The sequence below is a fragment of the Lynx canadensis genome, chromosome D3 (assembly GCF_007474595.2).
Source record: "Lynx canadensis isolate LIC74 chromosome D3, mLynCan4.pri.v2, whole genome shotgun sequence".
NCBI lineage: Eukaryota > Metazoa > Chordata > Mammalia > Carnivora > Felidae > Lynx > Lynx canadensis.
The window spans coordinates 85,650,080-85,672,282 of NC_044314.2; the positions used below are offsets into that span (position 1 = coordinate 85,650,080).

General features: G+C 36.2%; 1 protein-coding gene across 3 annotated transcripts in view; it reads right to left on the reverse strand.

Moving 5' to 3' along the window:
* The window catches only part of IFT81 (intraflagellar transport 81), an 89,369-nt gene that overhangs the window by 42,739 nt on the left and 24,427 nt on the right, over positions 1–22,203 (reverse strand). For all 3 annotated transcript variants that reach the window (XM_030292459.2, XM_030292457.2, XM_032595414.1), the window contains exons 11-12: positions 20,182–20,328; positions 147–296 (exon numbers count right to left, since the gene is read on the reverse strand). In XM_030292459.2, coding sequence (XP_030148319.1) covers positions 147–296; positions 20,182–20,328 — 297 coding nt within the window. The remainder of the gene's footprint in view (positions 1–146; positions 297–20,181; positions 20,329–22,203) is intronic.

Sequence of the window (22,203 nt, forward strand, 5' to 3'; positions counted from 1 at the left end):
CAGCTTTTATGACATCTCTGTAATTAATCAGAGAAAATTAATAATTTTATGATGTTTTCAGTAAAAACAATGACCTCAGTATACAGCTACAACCTATAAACCTCCTGGCATTTGTATTTCTAGCACTCCAGATAACATTGTATTACCAGTTGATGTTGAATATTTTCATGCCGTTGCTTAAGAAGTTCTTCTGTCCTCTGCAAGAGACCGAATTCAGCTTTAAATTCAGCTATTATTTGATGCTTCTTTTTGAAAACTGTACTCTTGCTTCGAAGTTTACTGACATATCGTTTGAACTGTAAAAGAACACAATATGTAACATGAATATAAAAGTAGTTGCTAAATATATTAACTTCAATGTATTAGAAACATTTTATTTTCTATTGTCTAACATTTGTGTCACGAGTATATAATAACTTAGTTTCATTAGAAAACTTGGAAAGACTAACTGCTCAATTAAAATATTTTGTGTAGGTTTTAATTTTTGACCCATCTAAATGTTGTAAATCCTTATGTAAAAGCTGTTCATTTGGGGCTTTACAAATAAGGGTTTAAAAAACCAGAAACTCAACCCTATTAAAAAAAAAGGTTAAAAAAGGAGGGGGAGGAGGAGGAGGAGGAGGAGGAGGAGGAGGAGGAGGAGGAGAAGGAGAAGGAGGAGAAAAAGTAGGAAACCAATTCTGGCTGTGATCTTACCATGATATCTCTTGCATACTGTACTATTTTGGAAGCACTGCATCTATTAAGATTAATATGGCCAATCAGAATAGTCAAAACCTATAGCTACTATTTATCATTTAAAGAAGTGTACTGTGACCGTATACACTAAGAAGCATCTGAGACATTGGAATGAAGCCCATCCCAAACCTTAAAAAGCTAAGAATATTCCAGGTTAGTGGGAATTTACAGTTGCTTAATTCAGCTATCTACCGACCTTTATACCAAAGGTATAAAGTTATAACTACTCTAGCGGAAAGATCCCCACTATTAAGTAATACCAACTACAGTTTGGAAAAAGCAAATGAAAATGAATAGTAATTACAGGGATTCATTTGATAAGCTCTATTTACTAACTATCATGTATTAGGCACCGGGCCAGACATTGAGAATACAACTCTAAACAAGATACTCAGAAGTTCTGCCCTCACCAAGCTTAAGGAAATAGTGGTGAAAACAAACATTGAACTGATGTTTACAACCATGGTTGAACATTATGAAGGTGTCCTGAGAATAAATAACAGGAGTTTAACCTGGGTTGGGATGAAGGTAGGAAAGGTGGGCATTGGGATTTGGGGGAAGTGGATTATGGCAAGCTTCCCAAAATAATTACATTTGAGCCAAGACTGAAGAAGTAAGAGTGTGTTGTTAGAGGAAGGAGGAAGAGGCAAAGAGGATTCCAGGTAGAGGAAACAGCAGGTGTAAAGATTCTGGCTCATTAAAAGTATTGCTTGATATAAGAAGCAAATACCAGAAGCAAATGTGAGAAATTTCTGGTATTTCTGAAACAGAACATAATACTTAAAAAAAAATTACTTCCTCTTATGTACCATTATACTAATAATTTTCAGATTCTCTTACTACATAAAATAATTTTTCTTCCTGCTTTATCCTTTTACTAACTACATTTTTCGAAAAATTCCAACTAAGAATTTGGCCTGTTATATTTAAGCACATTACTTCAAAACAAAAGTAAGCTTAATTCTTTAAGAGTCTTAGCCTTTTTATTTTTTTAATTTTAATGTTTATATTTGAGGTAGACAAAGTGTGTGAGTGGGGGAGGGGCAGAAAGAGAAGGTGACAGAATCTGAAGCAGGCTCCAGGCTCTGAACTGTCAGCCCAGAGCCCAATGCGGGGCTCGAACTCACGAACTGCGAGATCATGACCTGAGCGAAGTTGGATGCTTAACCAACTGAGCCACTCAGGCACCCCTAGAATCTTAGCCTTTTTAATACTCAGTCCTTCTAAAGGCTAACTTGAGAGGAGAGTGAGAAATAATTTTACAAATAATAAAAGTCATGAATTACTGAAATTTTGGAAAACAGAAAAAAGGATAAAATTCACTCAAAGCCATTATCCTACTCTGCTATCCTACCAAGCTCTACTACCATGTTGGTATTTTTCCTTCTAATTTATAAGGCTAAACATGAGGGCAATAATTCTAAATTGTAAGGTATAAAATAGGAAGCACAACATTTCTAACATTTAGGTGATTTTTTTCTTTGAAGACTTGATTGATTTTTCAGTACACAAAGAAAGTCCTCAAAAATAGTAAGATTAAAAATTCTTCACAAAAACATAACCTCCTAGGGGCATTTGGGTGGCTCAGCTGGTTAGGCGTCTTGACTTTTGATCTCACATTTCCAGTTTGAGCCCTGCACTGGGCTGCACACTGTCAGCGTGGAGCCTGCTTGGGATTCTCTCTCTCCCTCTCTCTCTCTGTCCCTCCCCTGCTCACACACATACTCTATTTCTCTCACAATAAATATACTTAAAAAAATAACCTTCTAATTCCTAGTTTAGACTTTTTAAACTTGACTTAAACTCTGAAAGAAATGAAGAACCCACTGTGTTTTAGAGGAAGGAAGTTCAAAATATTTTTCTATCCATGATTTAGTTTTTTTTTTTTTTTAAATTTTTTTTTCAACGTTTATTTATTTTTGGGACAGAGAGAGACAGAGCATGAACGGGGGAGGGGCAGAGAGAGAGGGAGACACAGAATCGGAAACAGGCTCCAGGCTCTGAGCCATCAGCCCAGAGCCTGACGCGGGGCTCGAACTCACGGACCGCAAGATCGTGACCTGGCTGAAGTCGGACGCTTAACCGACTGCGCCACCCAGGCGCCCCTCCATGATTTAGTTTTAATGGTAAGGAATCCAGCCCACACACAGCAAATTATCAATAGCTGGATTACAGGAATGGTTTAAAAATTTAAGTCATACCAATGTACCTAGAGTCTAATAACTTGCAATTTTTCCTTTTAAAGAATAAACGTGTAAGCCTGCCATAACCACAGACTCAGAATCCCTAGAGTAACTATATGTTCTATTAAAAGTGTCCTGGGCAAAGTGCCCAAAGTGAAATCAACCCTATTCATCTGCTATCTTCTGTAATCTAGGCCAATTTTTCCCTTCTTTATCTTGCTGTGCTCCAGAATTATTTTTAAAAGCTAAAAGCTACAAATATTTTTGGTGGAAGAACAAACCCACCAATTACTCAATGTGCTCTATGCTGATTGGTTACTATTTGACATTCACTGGACAGACTACCTAAGTAAGGGAAGGGTAGTTTTGGCCAGATTAATGATGGTTATGTACAATTAAGCAATAGGTGGCCATCAAAGCACTGTAAGGGACCCACTACTCTGGATGAATTAGAGGAAATAAAATACATTATCCATGTTTTTCTTCCATTGGACATTTTTTCTCACTATCATTTGGATTTTCAAACTATCACAAAAAATCCAGATGAATATATTGAAGCTAAATCTTCAGACACATTCTTAATAATTTCTATAGGACATATTTTCAGAAATGGTAAGAAGGAAGTAGGATTTTGATAGATTTTGCCAAACTGCCCTTCAAAGGCTATTTATAGTACTTTTAATAATTGTCAGTTTGATAATTAAAATGGTATTTTACTTTTTATCTGCATTTATTAAGGAAACTCACTTTTTTGTCATGTTCATTATTCATCCGTGGGGATTAAAAACATTATTTGCCTTTGGCCCACTTTTTTATTGGAGTTTTTTTCTATAATTTATTTTTTTTTATAATTTATATCCAAGTTAGTTAGCATATGGTACAACAATGATTTCAGGAGTAGATTCCTTAAGTCCCTTACCCATTTAGCCCATCCCCCTTCCCACAACCCCTCCAGCAACTCTCTCTTTGTACTCTATATTTAAGAGTCTCTTCTGTTTTGTCCCCCTCCCTGTTTTTATATTGCTTCCCTTCTCTTATGTTCATCTGTTTTATATCTTAAAGTCCTCATATGAGTGAAGTCATATGATATTTGTCTTTCTCTGACTAATTTTGCTCAGCATAATACCCTCTAGTTCCATCCACGTAGTTGCAAATGGCAAGACTTCATTCTTTTTGATTGCTGAGTAATACTCCATTACACACACACACACACACACACACACACACACACACACCCCACATCTTCTTTATCCATCCATCCATCGATGGACATTGGGGCTCTTTCCATACTTTGGCTATTATTGATAGTGCTGCTATAAACATTGGGGTGCATGTGCCCCTTCAAAACAGCACATCTGTATCCCTTGGATAAATACCTAGTAGTGCAATTGCTGGGTCGTAGGGTAGTTCTATTTTTATTTTTTTGAGGAACCTCCATACTGTTTTCCAGAGTGGCTGTACCAGTTTGCATTCCCACCAGCAGTGCAAAAGAGATCCTCTTTGTCTGCATCCTCATCAACATCTGTTGTTGCCTGAGTTGTTAATATTAGCCATTCTGACAGGTGTGAGGGGGTATCTCAATGTGGTTTTGATTTGTATTTCCCAGATGATGAATGATGTTGAGCATTTTTTCATGTGTCAGTTGGCCATCTGGATGTCTTCTTTGGAGAAGTGTCTATTCGTGTCTTTTGCCCATTTCTTCACTGGATGATTTGTTTTTTGGGTGTTGAGTTTGATAAGTTCTCTATGGATTCTGGATACTAACCCTTTATCTGGTATGTCATTTGCAAATATCTTCTCCCATTCCGTTCGTTGCCTTTTAGTTTTGCTGATTGTTTCCTTTGCTGTGCAGAAACTCTTTATTTTAATGAGGTCTCAATAGTTCATTTTTGCTTTTGTTTCCCTTGCCTCCGGAGACGTGTTGAGTAAGAAGTTGCTGCAGCCGAGGTCAAAGAGGTTTCTGCCTCCTTTCTCCTCTAGGATTTTGATGGCTTCCTGTCTTATCTTTAGATCTTTCATCCATTTTGAGTTTATTTTTGTGTATGGTGTAAGAAAGTGGTCCAGGTTCATTTTTCTGCATGTCACTGTCCAGTTTTCCCAGCACCACTTGCTGAAGAGACTGTATTCCACTGGATATTCTCTCCTGTTTTGTCAAAGATTAGTTGGCCATATGTTTCTGGGTTCTCTATTCTGTTCCATTGATCTGAGTGTCTATTTTTGTGCCAGTACGATACTGTCTTGATGATTACAATTTTGTAATACATCTTGAAGTCTGGGATTGTGATGCCTCCAGCTTTGGTTTTCTTTTTCAAGATTGCTTTGCCTATTTATTGGAGCTTTTAATTTTTTCTTGTGGATCTGTAACAGTGATTCTCAAGCTTTTTGGTCTCAGAAACCCTTTATATATTTTTTTTTTTAAATTTTTTTTTTTTTCAACGTTTATTTATTTTTGGGACAGAGAGAGACAGAGCATGAACGGGGGAGGGGCAGAGAGAGAGGGAGACACAGAATCGGAAACAGGCTCCAGGTTCCGAGCCATCAGCCCAGAGCCTGATGCGGGGCTCGAACTCACGGACCGCGAGATCGTGACCTGGCTGAAGTCGGACGCTTAACCGACTGCGCCACCCAGGCGCCCCAGAAACCCTTTATATATATATATATATTTTTTTTTAAATTATTTAAGCTCTCAAAGGGATTTTGTTTATGTAGACTGCTGCTGTGGAAAATTTGAGGGAAAAGAATGGACTTTCAATTAATGGGCCCTTTGCTTCATAACATATAAAAATCCATTCCTACTGGATTACAGACTTAAATGTGAAAGACGAAACTAAAATTCTTCTGGAATATAGGAAAATATCACTATAATTTTGAGATAGGAAACACTTTTTTTTGATATTCAGAGTGAGAGCATGCATGTGTGCAAATGGATGGAGGGGGAGAGGGAGAGGGAGAGGGAGAGGGAAAGGGAGAGAGGGAGAGAGGGAGAGAGAGGGAGAGAGAGAGAGAGAGAGAGAGAGAGAGAGAGAGAGAATCTTACGCAGGCTCCACGCTTAGCACATATAGCACAGATAGCATGAAGCTCAATACCATGACCCTGGGATCATGACCTGAGCCGAGATCAAGAGTCAGACACTCAACCAACTGAGCCACCCAGGCACCACAGGAAAGGATTTCTTAAACAAGACACAAAATGCACAAACTGAAAATAGATGATTGATAAACTCAACTTGGCTAAAATCAAGAACATTCATTCATCGAAATATATATTAAGAGATTAAGGATATAAATCACAATTTGGGAGAGCATTTTTGTAACACATTAAACCAATAAAGGATTTGTATCCAAAATATATAAATTAAACCTATAAATCAGTAAGTGAAAGACAAATAAATTCAGTAGAAAAACAGATAAAATACTTGAATAGACTTTTAGCAGAGGAGAAACCCAAGATGGCCAATAAACATAATAAAAGATGCTCAGTCTCATTAGTAATCAAATCAGTCATACAAATTAAAACCACATTAATATACTATTTTAACACCCACCAAATTAGCAAAAGTAAGTCATTCAATACTAAGTGTTGGTGAAGATGAGGAGGAAGTGGGACACCACTGGAGTGGGGGATTTCTAATTTAGAGCAACAGTTTGGAAAACATTTTGTATCTACTTAACTTGACATTGTGTTCACCCTATGCCCCACCAACTCCACTCCATGAATGGCAGGGCATTTCAAATTTATCTATGGTGATGGAGCAGTTTTTAAAATTTCTAATCATTTGTAGAGTGGACACTTTTCTAAAATAATAAAAATATCACATTACTATAAATGTTTCTAAATGTTTCTGCTCAACTTACATGGCCATGGATTAGTAACTAACAGTTTGTGAACTAAAACTGGTCTTCAGACAACTCTGTGAAAGGTACCGCTCCAGAGCAGGGCTTCATAAGTGGGGCATGCTCTATGTTCCACTGCAGTCATGTGGCACAAATATCAAGTGTGTGCCAAGGCATTTATCCACTAAGATTTTGCAGCAGCTGGGTAAGATACTATAAAGAACTCCCAAGCCAGTCACCCTCAGCTATAAGCAGCCTTGTCCTTTTACCTCAGTATGCTAAACAATGATCAAATTTTTTTAAGTGTCATGTTGTGAAAAAAGGTAAGAAACACTGCCTTGGAGAAACTCTGTTCACAGCCATGGGAGACATACGTAAGAATTTTGACAGAAACACTGCAATAGCAAAAAAAAAACCTGGAAAATAAGCCACAATGAATTGTTGTAGATTCAATTTTATATATCTCTATATATTTATATTTCTATACTGGAAGTAAACAATTATAAGTTCAAGAAATAATGTAGAGCAAAACAAGCAAGTTACAGAATATACAGAGAAGGGCTTCCATTAGTATTGCTTAGGAAAACTAAACAATATATCATTTAGGGATACAAATGTGTGGTCAAACAGTAAAGAAAAGTCAGAGAATGACAAATACCTAACTTGAGATGGTGGTTACCTCTGAGAGGGGTGGGAATTGAATGGGATAAAGAAGAGGCACACAGGCGCCACACAGTTTTCTTTTTTTAAAGCTGAGTGTTAAGTGTATATATGTTCATGATCTCATTATTCTTTACTCTTCGCATATAACACAACACACACATATTGTCACCTACTCTTACTTAACATTTTTTTAATTAAACATTTTGAAAGTAAACATTAAAGAATCAATATAGAAGACTCCAACTGTAACTGAGTTCTAGAACAGAACAGAAATTTTAAAAAATATTTTTTAATGTTTATTTATTTTTGAGAGACAGAGAATAAGCAGGGTAGGGGCAGAGAGACAAGGAAACACAGAATCTGAAGCGGGCTTCAGGCTCTGAGCTGTCAGCACAGAGCCCAACAAGTGGCTCGAACCCATGACATGAGCTGAAGTCAGACACTTAACCAACTGAGCCACCCAGACACCCTGAAGAGAATTTTTTTTTAAAGAGTAGAAATAATACAAGAGAATCTCCCAGAACTGAAGGATATAAAATAAGATTCTAAATTAAAATGGCCAATAGAATGCCCAGCTCAATGAAAGAAGAAAAGAGTTACATTTAAGCCCATAATCTTAAAAATTTAGAAAATCAGAGGTAGAGAGAGAATCCCAAAAGTTTCAAGAGAGGTAAAATAACAACAATAATAACAATAAAAGGTCACATCAAAGGGCTGGGAATCGAAACAGCCTCAGACAGCAAGAACGAATACTAGAAGACAACAGAACAATGCCTTCAAAATTCTCGGGGAAAAAGATGTTCAACTGGAATTCATCATTCAGTCAAACTATCAATCATGCATATGAAGATGGAATAAAGACAGTTTCAAACAAGCAAGTTTCTCAAAAATGTACCTTCCCAGTCCCCCCTTTTCAGGAACATTCTCTATTACAACAAGGAAATAAACTAAGAAAGAGAAGACTTGGGATGTGGGAAGTAGGGGATCCAAAACAAGAGAATCACTAAAGAAATTTCCAGGATGATGAATACAAAGCCCCAGATTACAGTTTACAGTGGATCTACGGTTTACAGCAAGCTTACATAAAAATCTTCCAAGACTGGAACAGAAGAATGAAAGGGACTCCAGGAACAATAAACCTAAGGTTTACAAAATGTAATTAATAGATTACTGTATATGAACATATGCCATATTAAGATAAATTGCATGGTTCTATCAGAAGGTCTGGAGATGAGTGGGTGACAGGTACATTTAAAAACTAACCAAACCAAAAAAAAAAAATGAGGTCAGTATTAATTTTTTAAAAAGTGTACAAGAACAGATATGTAATCAGAGTATATACTATGTGGCTCAGCTGTAAACTATGGTTCTACAATCATCACAATGAATATACTAAATAATGATTTAACCAATTATAATTATATTGGGAGGCTCTAATGAATGAAAGGATGGGTATGGGAGTAGACAGGGAATGGGGAGTGTAGGGCTAAATCCTTATTTCCTACGGTAGTATGCCAACAACTGAAAAAAGTTTTAAAGTTTCAGCATAAACGTTATTTAGAAATGTAGAAGTAAACACTAGAAGAGACAACCAAAGGCATTTAGAGTGGTTGCCTCAAGGAAGGAGGACTTGGGAGTGTGAAAGAGGATCATTATTTTCATTATGAGCTGTGTAGTAATGTTTTGCTTTTTAAACTACATATTTGTGTCAATCTAAAAAAAGTATAATTAAATTAAAAGTGCAACCCACCTCAAAACCTGCCCATCACCAACGAAAACCTAACTGCTGATAGATTTTATTTTGAATAGACTTTGAGGATTAAAATTTAAATGTACTCATAATTCTGTGTTGTAATAATTTATATGAGCAAAAAAGTCACATTTAGAACTTAAATCATTAAAGGTCCCGGGAGCAGTACAACAGGAGCAGTACAAGCAGTTCAGAGACTTGTCAAGATCATGGGCTTTGGAATCAGAGAAATATAATTTCAAATCCTGGCTCCACCACTTAAAGTGACCTTGCGCAATTATTTTTTTGTCTTTATATATCAATTAATTCAACTGGAAAAAAAAGAAGGTAACGATACTTAGAGTGATACGAAAATGTGCATAAGGCAATTAGCCCAATGCCTAGTGTAGCATTCAATAAATAGAAGCTATCATTGTTTACAGTTTAATAAAATAAAACAAATTATTGACCTAAATATCTGTAATTATTAATAACCATCATTGTCATTATTCAGTAGCCAATTCTTGAAAATACTTTGTTATTGTGTAAACTATATTATTGTGTAAAGGGTTTTTATAACCTCTGAGGATCAAAACATACAGTGTTTCCATTGTAAAATGAAAGATTATTTGTCTAAAATAAAACCAGGTAGTTTTTAAATAAGATCTAGAAAATACACCAAAATTCTATAAAAGTTGAATAATGATTAATGTCTGTCATTCTGTTTGAATATAGTTAAGGAGTACCTAGAAAATAAGAGATGAGTACTGTTTCTTCTAAACAGTAAAGAAATAAAGACATGTCAAGTAATTAGAGTAAGCAGAAAAGTAAAAATTTAAGTGTGGTGGATGCCCTTTAGAGCTAAAAGAGAATAATCACTATTGCAAGCAATTACAAATCTATATTCTTGGAGTGTGTGTATACACACACACACCAAGAGAATTAAGAAATAAAAGTAGCCATTGTGGGGTGCCTGGGTGGCTCAGTCGGTTAAGCATCCAACTTTGGCTCAGGTCATGATCTCGCAGTCCGTGAGTTTGAGCCCCGCATTGGACTCTGTGCTGACAGCTCAGAGCCTGGAGCCTGTTTTGGATTCTGCGTCTCCTTCTCTCTCTCTCTCTTCCCCCCTGCCCCACTCCACTCACACTCTTTCTCCCTCTCAAAAATAAATAAACATTAAAAAAATTTTTTTTAAAAAGAAAAATTGCCGTTGTATTGGGAAAGTAGGATTATTAGTGAATTCTTTAAGGTTTCTTTCTTAAATAACTTAAAAAATATTTTAGTTTAAAAATATTTTAAAAATAATTTTTAAAGGGAGTCTGGCATAGGAGATAAGCAACAAATCCTTGGATCATTAGGGAAAAGCTTTCTATAGTGCACTATTGCAGGTCAATCAAGCAAATTTGTCATTAAAATGAACTATAAAGCTTTACATTGTGCAGGAAGGCCCATTATAGCAGCTATTATTAAACATTTGGACCAACATGCATTTGTAACCTAACTTTGTCATTTATGAAAGAACAGCCATCATTCTCTGAGATCAATAAGATTAAGGCTTATAGTGCTAGCTTCTAGCTTCAGGACTAATTTTACTCCTTTGTGATCGAAATGGAATTTGCCAGATGTTCTTTCTCCTTTTATCCACTTAATACGTTTTAGAACCTTTAATAATAATGATCAAAATCTGGGCTAGCTTTTTAAATGGACAAAGCAGCTTATTTCCTTGAGTATGTAACCATTTACGAATGCTCTTCAAGCTTATCTGGAACTCAAAAGCATTATTAGATTCCAGGCATCATTCTGGATATTTACACGGAAACCAGAATCTCTGCTCCTGCTGCAAATTCTCCATCTCAATATCCAGCATGAAACTATTTCCACAGTAATTAGCTGTGAGGACTCCCATTTAATATATATATTGTCAAGAACCATAAAGATCTATTTTTTTTTTTTTGAAAAAGCACTACTTCCCTTTTATAAAGAAAGAAACCTATGGAGAAATTAATACAACTCACCAAAGCTCAGCAAGTTAAAAAAACTGGACTAAAATGAATGCTTTTGTCCTCAAATCCTGTTAGTCCAATATGCATGCTATTTTCCATTTATTAATTAAATCACATCTTGGTCAGTTATTTCATCAAATGATTTTTAAGCATGGAAAACTACAGAAATAGGCCCAAGAGAGTTAGGTGTCAGATGACTGTTCAAGAGTAGCATGAATATGCCCTATGGTCACGATTTTTTCACCCATTTGTCAGTGTCTTCTGGCTGAATTCAGACTCGTAGAAAACCTGAAGAGGTCGTCTTTTCATGTTATGCTCCAATAAATCATTTTGACTCCCTGAAGTCTGGTCTCAGACTTGCTACTTGTTTTAAGGCAAGACAAAATGTTTCAAAGCAACCTTTGTTTTCTGTTAAAATGACAGTCTTTTCAAATCACTCATCATAACTAGTGCCAACACAGACACACATACAAATACTATTCTAACCTTTTCCAACCTGTTAGTATTATGTTTTTAACTCTAAATTAGAAAATCTCACCAAGCCAACCATAAGCAATATAATTAACTGCTAATTCTTTTGAGAGAGTCTATAATAAGCAATATGATACATGCTGGTAGAAATCTGTCTTAAATGAAACTTGTGGCACAGGAACATCCATCTGTGAAACACAGTTAATCATACCGTCCAAGGTCTCTATGCTTCTATTATAAATCAAATCACCACTGCACAGCTGTTATTATATTAGAGTTAATGGATTTTTCAATGGCTGTCCAAGCAGTTAACTCTCAAAAAATTTTTCAATGAAAAGTTTTCAAATTTTCAGTTGAAACTGTGGCATTACCTAGATTGCATGCATAAATACACTACTTCTATTCTAGCAGATTGAGCTAAATTTATTTGATTCTGTTTTGTTCCATCTCTTGGGAAATTTTAGGGGCCTTGGGTCCTGCTATGAACTCTAAAGAGTGTGATGTGGTTTGAAAGGTTCTAAAAATATCACAGGTTTGCCTGGGCTCACTTAGAAGGGTGGATGATTCAATTACAAGTGTCAAAATTTGATTCCTAATTTTTCGGGATGTGACAGCTGCAGCAAACCTTGCCAGGATTCCCTTATCTTCTCTGTGCTTCTCTTTGAAGTATTTAAAGAAGATTTCATAATCTTTGCAATTTAGCTCTAGGATTTCTATCAGTAGCTGTAGAATGAACTGGTTGGATCTTTCTAAAGCTTCTCATAAACATTATTTGACCAAGCACATTTTTAAAGCAGTCATAGCTGCAAAACAGGTGAGCTTCTTGTAATGGTTAGGGAACAAAACACAATGGATTCTATACTCACACACCATTAACCAGGAGTGACCTTTGATTGCATGAAGTGCCAGTGGGACTTTAACCAGAGGTTCGTTTGTTGCTATAAAAAAGTTCAGACCCCAAAGGCAGGCATTTATCTGAATGACAGCTCTAGGAAGGGGACCAGCACTATATCACTGGGGCAGATTTTTTGTTTGCTTTTTCAAATAATTAAAGCAGAGATTCTGAGATATGAAGGTGACTAAGACAATAATGATCAGTAGCTATGTGGAACTATTTACAAGAGGCACAGACTCTTTCTTTGCTCATCTGAGTCTCTCTCTTAATGGAAGAGCAAAGAAAAAAATAGCAAAATTGTACTTACCTAAGAATTAACGGAGGCTACCAGATTAAATGGTAAATTTAGGTGTGTGGTCAGGTATCCAAAAATAATGAATCTGTACAATGAAATATCTATACAATGAAATATGCAACTATGGTTAGGTTGAAGAATTAATATAAATAACTTTTCTTATCAACCAAAGCCTACTAAAAAGGACCAAGACATTTTTAATATTATCACTTTTCTGATGAAAGACATACACACGTCCAGACTACATTATATACTTTCAGGTTTCCACACATTTACCAAGTGTCTGTTATGTGCCAAGTATTAAGTACATGATGGTGAACAATAGATATGATCTTGCCACTATGGAGCTCACTGCTTTCTCAGGGGAAGCAGAAACTGAACAAGTGATCGTAAGTGTGTTATGTTACAACACACAGGAACAGAGTGCTATGGAAGTACATTTCAGGGCCATGGGCTATGAGCTGGGGAAACAATAACAGGGTATATATTCTGGAAGATGTGCTACTTAGTTATTATGCTATCTTCAAAAATCACATTGACCACAGCAATGTTAATTTATTGACAACTCAGAGTCAGATGTCTGACCATTAGCTATTATATTAGGGTATAATACTATGTTTTCCTGTTTTTTCTCACACTGAATCCTGCAGAAGGTTAGAGAATTCTGTGTAAACATTTTAAAAGCACTCCAAATTATGGAAAACTAAGGTTACTTAATATTAAAATCCTGTCCAAATATCTGAAGTTATCATAACTTGGAATAATAGCAATAATGTGCACTTAGAAAATCCTAACAGAAAACCACATGAGGATTCTAACCTCAGAGGGGAATTTTTGAGTCATATGGTAATTCTGTGTTTGACTTTTGAATTATTGCCATACTGTTTTCCACAGCAGTTGCACCCACTTCATGGGCAAGGAAACTGAGGCCCAGAGGGGTTTGGTAACATGTTAAGGTTGAATAGCTAACAGGTGGCAGAGCAGAGATCTGCACACAGGTGTTCTGGCTCCAGAGCTGATTCTGTTAACTTCTACAGAATTCTCTTAATCTCTTCATTATGGACATGGAAAAATCTCCAAGACATTTTATTAAGAGCAAGTCGCACAATACACACAGTATAATACCATTTACATTTTTACAAACCACAGAACGGTAGGATCTACATCTATCTTTAGAGAAAGGACTGAAAAGAAAGGGCACACAAACCTGGAAGCAGTGGCTTCTCTTTGGTAAAGGGACTGAGGGACTGGGATTGGGGGTGGAAGACAGTCAAGGAAGACTTTTACTTTATGCCTATTGCTTCATTTTCATACCACAAGAATGTATTCAGGTATTACTTGTATAGTCAGATTTTTTTAAGATTAAAAAAACCCCAAACATTGATCCAGTACAATCTTTCTTCTGCTAACTGCACATGTTACTTCTAAAATGTCTCTCATCCAGGTTCTGTCAGAATATTTTAAATGCTGGAGCACTCTGCTTCACCAAAGCAGCCTGCTTCAGTACTGAAGAAAGCTTAAGTTGTAGAAAATTTTCAGTAGTCAATCAAATATTTCTTTCTAACCATTGGTCCTAATTCTGCCTTCTGTCAAACAAGAATAGGGGCGCCTGGGTGGCGCAGTTGGTTAAGTGTCCGACTTCAGCCAGGTCACGATCTCGCGGTCCGTGAGTTCGAGCCCCGCGTCGGGCTCTGGGCTGATGGCTCAGAGCCCGGAGCCTGTTTCCGATTCTGTGTCTCCCTCTCTCTCTGCCCCTCCCCCGTTCATGCTCTGTCTCTCTCTGTCCCAAAAATAAATAAACGTTGAAAAAAAAAACAAAAAACAAAAAACAAGAATATTAACCGATTTGTGTTGGGGGGGGCCCAAAACCATTCCCAGGTTTAATGGTTTGCTAGGAGGACTCACAGGACTCAGCATATAGTCGTATTCTTGGCTATGCTTTGTTACAGTGAAAACATAAAAGCAAAACCAGCAAGAGGAAAAGGCACATGAGGTGAAATCCAGAGGAAACCAGGGGCAAGCTTCCAAGAGTCTTCTCCCTTAATTCCTCCAGCAATGAGTTGTAACAATACGTGATGAGTTGTAACAATATGTGTGAAATGTTGCCAACCAGGTAAGTTCATTAGAGACTCTGTGCTCAGGCATTTTACTTGGGGGCTGGCCACAGAGGCATACTGTCTGCCTAGCCCTTACCTAAATCCCAGGCTCTGAGAAGGAAAGCAGGTGTTCAACATAAACCACTTTCTTTGTACACACAGTTCAGGCACAGTGAGCAATTCTTATTGGGGAATGGTGGAAATCTTTCTAAAATCAAAGTTCCTAGATGCCAGACAAGGGCCAACCTTGCAAACAAGATTTTCTATGAATAGCAGTTTCAGGCCTGCTATGTTAACTCTTTTTCTGCACACCATCCTTTCCATAATCCTTTTGAAATTTAAGTGCAATTCTATTTTGTGTGTGTGTATGTGCTCAGTTAATACATAATCAATTCTCTCTACGAAAGTTTCCAGACTTTTCATCCATTTTGGTCACCTACACCTGGACTCTGCCTTGACTATGTCCTTCTTAACACATATGCCAAAACTGTAACATAACATTCCAGGCATAATATCACCATAAATGGGATATTACATTTTTATTAATGGAATATAATAATTTGTTTTCTAATGCTGCATTATTCATGGGTGATATGTTGAGATGGCAGACAGAACTTGAATTCCACAACATTGTGTTTATCATCCTATTAACAGCATTTTGTTTGTTTCAGCACAATGCTCCTGGCTTCCAAGATGACTTTGAATCCCAATTCTATCATCTGTCTCTCGCTGACTATTCCTTCCGGCTTCCTGTCATGTGAAAATTATTAAGGGTTTAGGAGGCAGACCACCTCAGTTCAAATCATGGCACCACTACTTACTAGCCATGTGATCTTGGTGAGTTAGCATAAATCCTCCCTGTGCCTCGGTTCCCGTAATTGTAAAAACTTGAATAATTATCGTAACAATTAGAGTTATTCAATGAAAAAAATGAGATAATGTATATAAGAAGCCTAATATGGTGCCTGGCACAGTGTTACTGCATAATAAACATTAATTATTAATTAATCTAAATTATTGATAAGAATGACAAACAGGTCAGTATTAGGGACGAAGCTTCATGGTATTTTTTGGGTAACTTCTCTCAGAGATGACAGCATTCAAAATTCTTTGAGAATATCAATTCAACCAGATTTGTGCTTAATTACTACATACTTAAATCCAATATAAAAAACTTCAACACAGAAACATATTCATTAGTATCAATTTTCAGTTATGTTAGGAGACTCTAGTCTCTAAGTTTAACCTTCTTATCACCTGAAAAATACTGGTGTGAAGAAAAAGAAATCAAGATAGACTAGACTGGCAAGAAAATCTCTATCACTGAGAAGATAATTTCAACAGTTCAAGAAATTCCTACCCACGTTAGAAGTCTGGCAGAATAAGAAATAAACACATTCCTATGCTTACTGCCATAATTAAGCAAGGCAATACAATGAAACTAAAATGTTAAAATGATAACCAAAGTACAATGAAAGAAAAAGGAGAATTTTTAGACACTTCATCTATTATTAATAAGAAACATCCAGGGAATTCTAATGAGAGTCTAGTGAAGCACAAATGCCTGTAGTACCTGTCATCTGCAAACAGAAGAGCTAAAATTCTCAGACAAAATGCAACATCTGGAATAATAACTTTAATGGCAGGGGAAGCATCAAAATGCATACTTCAATACTGAACTTTAAAAACTGCTAGCTGACCTCTAAAAAGAAAATGACAAAGGAATATAAATTACTCTATGTATAGTATTTATCCTCATTAACAGTCACATTCCTAAATATTTCCAAGAAAAGATTAATCAAACAATCACATATGGATAATCAAGGAATGAAGGTTTGTATCCAAACAAATGGCTGTCGTACAGTTTCTACCTGGCTAACGTTTCCAGTTTGTGACTGTCAGACCCGAGTTCAAATCCTTACTCTGCAACTCACTAACTGTATGACATTAGGCAAGCTACTTAAACTTCTCTAATCTTATTTTCTCAATTACAAAATGCAGATAATGTTTACCTCACAAGTGTTTTGAGAGGATGAATCAGGATATATTACATGTGTGTTTTACTGTGATTAAACATACACGGTATAAAAATTTATCATTTTAACCATATTTCAGGGTACAGTTCTGTGGCAGTAAGTGTATTCACACTGTTGTGCAACCATCACCAACGATATGTTTTTAAAGATTGAGCACACAGTAACTGCTCAGTGGATAGCAGCTAAAACGACTCTCATTAGTGTTATCTCATCCCATCCTGAATCTGTGTAAGTCATTTATCCACAAACAGAAACTATTTCATATTTATTTCTACTGAATTGCACCCAGTTTGGGAAATACTAAGTTCAAGTTTTAAGCTGCAAACTATATTCTTAGCTTTCAAACTCTTCATTCAAGTGACTGACGAAAATATAAAAATATCAGGTGCTAGCATTTATTGAGCACTTAGCATGTGCTAGTGCTATTCTAAGCACTTTTCAGGTATTAACTCGTTTAATCTGCACAGTAATAATTCCAGGAGGTATATAGCGATAAAAGTCACATTTTACAGCTGAGTACAAAGAGGTTAAGGAATCTGCCCAATGTTGCCCAGCCAGTAAGATGACAAAGCCAGGATCTGCAGTCCAACAATCAAATCCTAGAGCCCATGCCCATAACCATTCCACTACACCGCTTCTCACACATGCAGTGACATGAGACCATAGGAATGACTTCTGGATGCCAGATGTTATATGTTGACTGGGAAGCTGTGACATCCATTATTTTGCGTGTTCTTCATAATGACAGTGAAGAGCAATCATCCCCATTTTACAGATGGAGAAGTGATTTGCTCAGGTCTATAGGAACAGGTGAGAGAGACCTGGATTCCAGCTTGGCCACTCGTTACCTCGAAGTGCATCTACAATCTCCCTGAGCTTCACCCAGCTGCAAAATGGGAACAGCAGGAATAAGAACACAAGAAGTAAAGGAGTGTGTGTTTGTAAAGCAACTAGCACAGAGCCTTGTATAAACAGTGCTCAATAAATGTTAGCCCGCCCTTCCTTGTTCTCCTATTTGTGACTCCTGCCATAGAAATTCTTTCCAAATACCATGCTACTACTTCTCGATGCCGTCTCACCAACTGTGTTAACAGATGGGTGGCAAAAAAACACGATTTTTTGGTGATTACCATGTGATACCAAATGAAACCTCAGTGAAGTCCAGCTATATTATATAATTTTAAGTATAACAAACTTCCTCCCTTTTGTCCATATGGTCTGCCACTTTATCAAAGTAGAAAATAAAACTGGTCTACCAAGATTTGTTCTTTACAAAATTATGCTTAATGTTCCCCAATACCTTCTGTTCTTTTAGGTAACTGCCAAATGATTTACTTAATTTGTTCTAGTTTCTGACCAGATATTGTTTAAAAATTAGGTTGACCTCATTTCCAAAGTTACCTTTTTCCCTTTAAGAAAAGTATGCCTTTTTCTGTCATCAGACACTTCTATTCACCATAATTTATCAAAAATAAAACCTAATAGGTTGACAGTACGTTCTATACCCTCACATTTGCATAGAAGGAATATCTAACACTGAATTTATAAGCACTATTCATGCCAACTGTGGCCATAGCAATTAGTATTTCTTGTCAGTTGGGCAGCATTTTCTTAAGAAAAAACAAAAATGCTAGGAGGAAGCATGGCCTCTTATAAAACTAGATTGTTGCATAATTAACCTTTCTCCCCTCGGATAGCAAGGATGTCACAAAGCACACCCTGTTGGCTTCCAAGTAACATTTAAAATATTCCCATCTCTTAAAGCAATCTGGACGTGGATGTTAAAAGCCAAAGGAATTTTTCAGTCAAGTGCTGACTGTTGAAATCTACTACTTCCCCAAAAGCTAAAGGCATATTGGGAGACTACAATCACAAGCACCACAGAGAAAAGTGGCACCATGGGAACAACTCACTTGTGTTTGGCACAGGGAAGGTTCACTGCCAATTTGTAACAGTATGAATTCTATAACTATTCAAAGCCAAAACTGAAGTTTGGATGTGAGCAGCTTTTCAAAGTAGCTTTTTCTGAGGCCTAGTAGCTAAGTAGCTAATATAAAATAAGTAAGCTGTAGGAAGTGGTAAAGCATAGGCAATGTTTAGGAATTAAAATATAACCTATACCTATCTCTTGATTTGCTTAAAAAAAAAAAAAGCGCTGTCCTTCACACAAGATATTTTGCTTCATTCATACATTCATTCATTCTTGAGCTAATTTTATGAAAATGAGATGGGGAATTATATTTTTGGTGCTTAAATTTAGCCATATATATAAATGACAATATTACTTGTCCTACTAATCTCATGAGTCTGAAAGAAGGATAAATGAAATAACAGCTATTGAAACATTGTTCAAAAATTTAAGTATATAGCAACATTAGATATAGTTGTATTTTTAAAATTTATAAGCATCTACAATGAAGTCATTTATTTTTTTTAATATATGAAATTTATTGTCAAATTGGTTTCCATACAACACCCAGTGTTCATCCCAAAAGATGCCCTCTTCAATGCCCATCACCTCCCCTCCCCTCCCTCCCACACCCCATCAACCCTCAGTTTGTTCTCAGTTTTTAAGAGTCTCTTATGCTTTGGCTCTCTCCCACTCTAACCTCTTTTTTTTTTTCCTTCCCCTCCCCCATGGGTTTCTGTTAAGTTTCTCAGGATCCACATAAGAGTGAAAACATATGGTATCTGTCTTTCTCTGTATGGCTTATTTCACTTAGCATCACACTCTCCAGTTCCATCCACGTTGCTACAAAGGCCATATTTCATTCTTTCTCATTGCCATGTAGTACTCCTACAATGAAGTCATTTAAATGGTACCAGTCTCAGTGGCCAAATACACATTATTGACAAAGTAACTGAGCGATGATATTTTCTCAGCCCTTTATGGAATTACATTTATCAAGGAATATGAATTTTTGTCTTACCTGGTAATTCCTAGTCATTTTGTTTTACTTTTATAACTTAATACTTACAATAAATAAATCCAATATAAATTCACCCAATTAAAAAGGGAAAATTTGGAATATTATGTTGTTAAATCACTAAGATCTATGTCATTATATATCAAGAATATCTTAATACCATTGCAAAGACTTTTCAGTTTTAAATAAATAGGTTTTATAAAATAAGATGAACTTTCGATTACTGACATTTAAACCAAAAAAGTAAAACACATGAATGGTTTCAAATAAGCAATACTCATAACTTTGTCCCATTAGATACCTCAACTTACCTCATCTCCCTTCAAAACTTCAGTACCATCAAATTCGCGGGTCTGATTTGTCTTCACTGATACCTCTCTCTCTAGGCTGGCTAACTTCTCCTTCGCTTCCTGAAGTTCCTCAGCTTTGCCTTCTTTTTTACGAGAAATGATGGATGCCTAATTGAGTATAAAATATGAATGTGAAATTAGACATACAATCAACTTCCTATTATCTTGTGAAATTATTTATTTTTTAGATTTTCCCAAGCTAAACTTTCAATATCTGGTTGGCTTCTCCTAACCAATACCCTACTACCTGTCATCACTAGTTATATGTTTAATATGAGCATGTAATGTATATTAAATATCAACCCAAAGACATTTTGGAAAACAAAAGCCCTGAAAATACTGCTATATCAGCAGAGAAACAAAAATACAATAGTATTATACATATTCAAGTATTGTCAGGTAACACTCAAATGTTAATGAAGATACTTTCTAGGTAAGCAAATAGAAGCTATCCCTAATTCTAGTGTTTTTCTTCATGGTAGCTTTCCTTTCACCAGAAGAAAACAAGAATGTTTTATTCTCAAAACTACAACACAGGTTATCTTACCTAAATTCAATAGCCATACTTTTAAAATGAAATGTTAAAACATCTATTATATTTGGGGCATTCTAATAAATGAAGTGCAGGTTTAAAACCAAACATCTGACTCACCGGAATTATGCAAATGTTTACACAATCCAAATGGCTGTTCTCAGCCATGAACACAGCACTTTCCATTACTTAGCAACTCTTGGGGGATTTCCTCAAATGAACCACAGCTGTACTAGTGTAAGAAAAACATTAGCCAAACTGTCTTCTTAAGTGAAATAGTACAAATATTTTCTTCACACAAACTTGACAGGAGAGGGGAAATCTCTAATGCAAACCCTTTAAACCAGTCTATTCTTTGTCTAAAAAATGAAAAGACAGATGACGAAGGAATGTTTCTCTCCATAGAATTATTCCAGCCAAAAAAAGAGAGAGGAAATGATGAGTACCAGAAGCATACAGGAATTGACAGTATACCTCCTTAACACAATAAAATAAATAAATATAAACCTCAGTCCAAAACAGGATCTTATTTAATGAACATGAGAGTATCTCCCACTAAGTCTGGAACAAGGTAAAAACGCCCACTATCTCTACTATAATTTAATATTGTGTTGAAGGTATTTGCTCATACCATTAGACAGGAGAAAGCAATTAGAAGCATAAGAATTTGACAGGAAAAGTTGGAGTTTTCATAGTATATGATTATATGTCTAAAAAAAAGAGAAGAGAAACCATGGGAAAACCATAGTAAACAAATCAGTAGTATTCATAGACAAATCAGTCAGAAGACATAAGGGAGGAAAAGCCCTCAGTTATAAAAGCAAAAAATAAAATGTGGAGCCAAGAGAAGTTCCAAAACTTTGAGGAAAACAAACACTCCTGAAAGACAAAAAACATAAACTTGAACAAATGGAGACACATAACATGTTCTTAGATGGGAAGAATATCATATCACAAAGATCAAATATCATAAAGATGTAAGTTCTGAAGTAACTGATAAATATAAAGCAAACCCAATAATTAAAAAACTATGTTTTTTTTTTCAAGAGCTAGGCAAGTTGGTAATAAAGCTTACTGAAAGAACATACAAACAAGAATTGCAAGGAAAACCCTGAAAAAGTAGAGCAATTGGAGGTGGAGGTGGGTACTTTTATCAGTTATTTGAACTTGACTATAAAGTTGGGGCGCCTGGGTGGCTCAGTCGGTTGAGTGGCCGACTTCAGCTCAGGTCATGATCTCGTGGTCCGTGAGTTCGAGCCCCGCGTCGGGCTCTGTGCTGACCGCTCAGAGCCTGGAGCCTGTTTCGGATTCTGTGTCTCCCTCTCTCTCTGACCCTCCCCCATTCATGCTCTGTCTCTCTCTGTCTCAAAAATAAATAAATGTTAAAAAAAAAAATGAACTTGACTATAAAGCTTCTGCAAATAAGTTAATATGTGTACCTGGACAGGCCA